The 6070-nt window shown below is 52.5% G+C and overlaps 1 protein-coding gene across 1 annotated transcript; it reads left to right on the forward strand.

The window, feature by feature from the left end:
- Positions 1-3462: 3462 nt before the first annotated feature.
- On the forward strand, positions 3463-5301 carry LOC308278906 (paraneoplastic antigen Ma6F-like; the record flags this gene model as incomplete). Its single annotated transcript, XM_080718906.1, has 1 exon — positions 3463-5301. The coding sequence occupies one exon, from the start codon at positions 3463-3465 to the stop codon at positions 5299-5301; it is 1839 nt and encodes a 612-aa protein (XP_080575032.1).
- Positions 5302-6070: the final 769 nt, after the last annotated feature.

Raw genomic sequence — 6070 nt, forward strand, 5'->3', positions numbered from 1 at the left:
ATTTATTTTAGAGAGAAAGACAAAAATAAATGCACTAATGTCCCAACTAACAAACTATCAAAAGAATAGCAAAATAAATACAAGATAATTAAGAGGAAGGAGATAACAGAGATAAAATCAGAAATCAAGGAAATAGTAGAAAATAAAATAGGGAGAAAATGAGTAAGTTATATATCTTTTAAAAGAGTAATAAAATGTTTAACTGTTAGGAAGGTTCATAATGAAAAAAGAGAAAATGTACTAATTGTCAGAATCAGCCATGAAAGAGAGATATTACCACAGACCATATATGAATTAAAAGAATAATTAGGGTATATAAGGAGCATGTTTACAATAATTATTATGATTTCAGTAAAATTTATGTGTTTCTTGTAAGCAAAGAAATTTACCAAACTTACAACTGATTGAAAAAAATTATGAATACCCCATATAAGTTTAATTTCCATCAGAAAATTTTTGTAAGAGCAAAATAAAACAAAAATCCAGGCCCAGATGATTTCATGGTGTGAACTCTGGCAAATATTTAAAGAACAAAAAAAAACAAAACCTGACGATTTTTTTTTTTTTTTTTTTGCAGGTCTGGGGATGGAACCCAGGGGCATTTGACCTCCAAGCTACACCCCCTGCCCTGTTTTTTATTCTTTATTTTGAAACAGGGTCTCACTAAGTTGTGGAGGGCCTCACTAAGTAGCTGTGGCTGTCCCCGAACCACGATCCTCTGGTCTCAGCCTCCCAAATGCTGGGATTACAAGTGTGAGCCACCACGCCTGGCTTTGATGATCTTGCCTAACACTCAGAAAATGGAGGAGTAGGGAAGGGTTTCTAACTCGTGTTTTGAGGGCAGGTAAAACTTAGTACCAAATCCTGATAAAAACATTATATATTAAAAATTATACTACCAGGAGTTGTGGTGCACGCCTATAAACCCAAGACTGCGATTATAATTGCAGATTCAAGGCCAGCCTGCCATAATTTAGCAAAAAATATTTTTGGGGGTACTGGTGGCTGGAACCTAGGGGCTTTTCTACCTCTGGGCCATACTCCCAGACCTATTTTATACTTTATTTGGAAACAGCATCTCACTAAGTTGCTGAGAGCCTCACTCAGTAGCTGATGCTGGCTTCGAACCTGTGCGATCCTCCTGTCTCAGCCTCCTAAGCGCTGGGATTACAAGTGTGTGCCCCATGCCCAGATTAATTTAGCAAACTTTTAAAAAGGGCTGTAGGTCTAGCTCAGAGATAGAGTGCCCCTGGGTTAAATCCCCAGTACCACAGAAAATTACAAAAAAGTAGCCCTCATGAAGAACGTGGAAAGAATTTTGGCAATTAGCTAATCAAACTCAGCAATATATAAAAAGGAAAGTATTAGCAGGGTGTGGTGGCAAACACCTGTAATCTCAGTACTTGGGAATCTGAGACAGAAGGTTCATAGGTTCCAAGCCTGAGACCCTCAGCAATTTAGCAAGACCCTGTTTCAAAAAACACACGGGGTCGGCTTTAACTCAGCGGTTACCTCCTCCACTAGTTGGACTCAGTTGCCACCAAAAACCAAACAAACAAACCATTAGAAAGGGCTAGGGGTATGGCTTGGAGATAGAATGGCCCTGGGTTCAATCCTCAATATCAGTAAAAAGAAGTCAAGAGCCAGGCATAGTGGCATACTCCTGTAATCCCAGTACTTGGGAGGCTGAGACAGGAGGATCGCAAGTTCAAGAATGGCCTCAGCAAGTAGTGTGATTCATCAAACTAGTGAGATTCTGTTTCCAAGTAAAAATACAATAAGGCTAGGGATGTAGCTTGGAGGTAGAATATCACTGTTTTCAATCTTCAGTGCCACATACACAAAAAAAAAAAGGAAAGAAAAAAGAAAGCTTTTCAGCTGGGCGTGGTGGCGCAGGTTTGTAATCCCTGTGCTTGGGAGGCGGAGACAGGAGAATCGTGCTGGCTTAAGAGACACTGTTTCCAAATATAAAAAAAAAGTATAAAGTAGGTCTGGGAGTGTAGCCCGGAGGTAGAAGGGCTTCCAGGAACCCCAGTACCACCAAAAAAAAAAAGAAAAAGAAGAAGAAGAAGAAAGAAAGCTTTTCTATTGGCCATTTAAAGATGTGGAGCATAGATGTTCAGTGATAGGTATAGATGACAAGAAACACAGCAGGTTTTTGTCCACTGTGGAGATTCCAAGCATAATGAGGGCAGGCTATGAGTGTCTGGTGGCACTGGGGACCCACTGATAGTACCAGTGTTTGGTTCACCTACCCACTAACATCCAGTGCATTCCTACCCCTCACCCCCTCCTTACTTGGCACAATTATTGATGGAGGCCATTTTGTGGGTGAAGGTCCAATGACTATGCTTGTTGCTTCAGGAGATTCCAAGCCTTGCCTCATCAAGCCCTTATCATGCAGGTCCTGTCCCCAGGGCAACACTGACACCTCCTCTGTCCAGCCATTCGCTTTGTACTGAGATGCTGAGATCCTTTTCTCTTATTTACTTGGGGCTTCTGGGAGAAGGAAGCAAGAAGCCCAACCAGCCTTAGCCCGGAGGGTCTGCGAGACCCCTAGACTGCGCAGCGGGGCTGCAGCGGCTGAGGTGGATTCTTAGACCTCTGTCTCCAGAGCTCTGAGGCAGCCTCCAGCCTTGGCTTGCAGCCCGAAGGCGGCATTTTCCTGCATTTCCCTGCGGGTGGCTGCAGAGCCCGCAGACTCCGAGAAAGTGAGCTGGCATCTAGGGGCTTTGCTTGGGAGGGATCCCAGAGCGACTGCAGGCACCCTAGGAAGAGACGAGACTATTGCCTGCAGAGACGGGAGGTGGGGGCTTCCGGCTGGGGTCTAGGTAGGGTGTGGCTCTGGCTGCAGAGGTGCAGATGACCTTGGGAGAGGGAGGGGCTCAGCTGTGAGGGGGAAGGGACCCTTAGCTCCGTGAGTGCAGGGGGGGGGTACTGGATGGGGTCCTCAGACTGCGGGGATCAAAGGAGGGAGGAAAGGATCTAGAATCTGAGATGGGAAAGAAGTAAAGGGTTCTTGGATTCAGAGCTTTGGGCAGGGGAGTACTCTTGGCTGCCAGGGTGGGGGTGGGGGTTTGGGGGACAGAAGGACCCCTGGCTACAGGGGTTGGTTGTCAATGATGTTGGGAGGGGAGATGTACTCACTGTTGTAGGTGGATGGAGGGGGGCATTAGTTCAAATGAAAGGGAAGATTGCAAAAGAAGTGGGTGGATATACTGAGCTACTTGGGGCTCAATGCTTAGCAGACAGGGGATGGAGATAGGTGTTATGAAGAGAACTCCCCACCGGAGAAGAGGGGATAGGGACCTGGCTACTGCAGAATTTAGGGGGAGGCTGATTGAACTCCTGTTGTGTGTGTGGAGGGGAGCAGCTGGACTGTCTGACACCAACATCCCTTTCTCCCCTTTGCACTCACAGACCCCTACAGCGACTGCCGCCATCAACTCACACGGGTCCGTCATGCTCCCTTCCCCCACATCCCCTGCACTGGCGCTGGAGATGCTGCAGGAGTGGTGCCGGTGGATGGGCGCGAACGCCCAGTTCTCCCTGCTCATCCTGGGCATCCCTGAGGACTGCGAGGAAGATGTGTTCCAGGAGACAGTGCAGGCTGCCCTGCGGCCCCAGGGCAGGTACCAGGTGCTCGGCAAGGGCTTTGGAAAAGAGCACGGGACGCTGGCAGCCTTGGTGGAGTTCCCTGATGGTTTAAACCGAAGTTTGATCCCCCGACAAATACCGGGCAATGGGGGACCCTGGACTGTGGTTTTCCTGCCTGAAGCCCCTGAAGCTGAGTTACAGGATAGACCCAATTTCCTTGTACAGCCTCAGGGGCAGGCAGTGGCAGAAGCTACAGGTGAGGGAGAAGCAGCAGGTGAAGAAGGAACTGTAGGTGAGGGAGCAGCTGCAGGTGAGGGAGGGGCTGGGGAAGAGGGAGAAGCTACAGGTGAGGGAGCAGCTGCAGGTGAGGGAGGGGCTGGGGAAGAGGGAGAAGCTACAGGTGAGGGAGCAGCTGCAGGTGAGGGAGGGGCTGGGGAAGAGGGAGAAGCTACAGGTGAGGGAGCAGCTGCAGGTGAGGGAGGGGCTGGGGAAGAGGGAGAAGCTACAGGTGAGGGAGCAGCTGCAGGTGAGGGAGGGGCTGGAGGCCAGGAGGGAGCCTTGGATGGGGCAGGGGGCACAGATGAGGTAGTATCCTGGACCGCGCGGTGGAGTCAGGCCCTGCAGCCTATACTGGAAAACATGGCCTACCAGGAGCTGCGACCCTTTTCCGGGATAGAGGAGCCTGGCTATGGGGAAGATTCCTTCGAGAGCTGGCTGGATCACGCCAACGACATGCTGTACCTGTGGCGCCACGTATCAGAAAGGGAGAGGAGGAGGAGGCTGATGGAGAGCCTGGGTGGCCCTGCACTGGATCTCCTGTCCGGGCTCCTGGAGGAACATCCCGATACCCCTGTGCAAGACTGCCTGGAGGCACTGGTGCAGGTATTTGGGAATAAGGATGCCCCGATGACAGCGCGCCTGAAGTTCCTGACTTGCTCCCAGCGGCCCCAGGAGACGCTGTTTGCCTACGTGATGCGCCTGGAAGGCCTGCTGCAGGTGGCCTTGGAGAAGGGGGCCATCCATCCGTCCATCGCAGACAAGATTCGAGTTCGGCAGGTGCTGATGGGGGCCCGGCCGAATCTGATGCTCCAGAATAACCTGAGGAGGATGCGGCTGGAGGTGAACCCTCCCGGCTTTCTTGGGCTGCTCAGGCTCATTCGGGAGACTGAGGCACGGGGAGCTACCCGAGGTAGGAATGAGGGGTCCAGAGCTGAGGAAGGAGTCCAAGTGCACAGTGGAGGCCCACCTGCCACACAGGCTTTCTGTGCCCACGGAGCTGCTGCTGAGCCTCTCCCTGCGGGCCAGGAGACCTCCCAGTCCCCCTCCTCCTCTGTCAATGAAGATGCCAGCCAGGTTGCTCCTGAACCGCAGCATGCTGCTGGGGCGTCTCCTGGGATCAACAATGCCACAAAGGCAGCCACTGCCACTAGAGGGGCCGAGGCCGCCCCTGCTCTTCCGCAAAATGAAAATGCTTCTGCCCCTATAGGCCTTGGCTGGGTGAGACCCGCTGAGGCCCCCGGGGCACCCATCCCAGGCCATATGTTCCGTGCTTCTGGTGCCAGTCCAGGGGGGCCTGGCTGGGTCCCAGAGAGGCTTGTGCAGGCAGAAGAACAGGAGGCTGAGGAGCCCCAGGTGGAAGGGCCCAAGGATATCCAGGAGGAGTCAGATAATGAGGATGGGGCTGGGGATATGAGCCACCTCTAGTCCTCCCAGGGCAAAGGAGCTCAGCAGCTCCAGGTCTTCCTCTCCTCTCAGGCCAAAGAGAGGAGGGTGAGGCCAGGGCTGCCTAATGGGGCGGGAAGAGGCTCCCTCCCCACGGCAACACTGCCCCTGACCCCAGCCCTGAACCCTGCCGTTCAGGGCAGCCAGCATGGCAGCACCCTGACTAACGGTCATGGCCTAGATGAGGTCCCCTGCCTTGGCCTGGGAGACCTAGTGGAAAGCGGCCATCTCAGCGGTGCCAGCTGCCTGGCTTCCCCAATGAAACTTCCCCTCTTCTCCACTCACCCTTCCCAGGGCCCCCTTGGTGGTCTACCCCAAGCAAAATCGCTCCTGTGTAACACCATGAGGTGTGTGTGTCTGTGTCTGTGTGCATGTGAACCCCGGGCAGCTGGAAGCCCTGGTCCATACGACCAGCCCCCTTCAGGCCCGGGCACGTGCTGTGAGCTTTCTTCCGTGCCAGCCAGGACCCTGCTCCATCCTGTCCAGTGTCATGAGCCCGACCTCTGCTTTCTAGGTGTAGATCTAGGCCAGCTGCCTACCTGCCGCTCTTTCTCTGTTCTCCTGACAAAGGTGTGTGTGTGTGTGTGTGTGTGTGTGTGTGTGTGTGTGTGTGTGTGTGTTCTTAGCTAAGCAGCTCCCCTCTGGAGACCCACCAGGAGCCCAGTCCCGGGAGAGGCTGGAAGGATGGATTACAATGCTGAGGGTGTGGTTGGCACTCACCCCCCCCCCCACGACTGTGACCCTGACCCTG

The sequence above is a fragment of the Muscardinus avellanarius genome (genome assembly GCF_963383645.1).
Source record: "Muscardinus avellanarius genome assembly, chromosome: X".
Lineage (NCBI taxonomy): Eukaryota > Metazoa > Chordata > Mammalia > Rodentia > Gliridae > Muscardinus > Muscardinus avellanarius.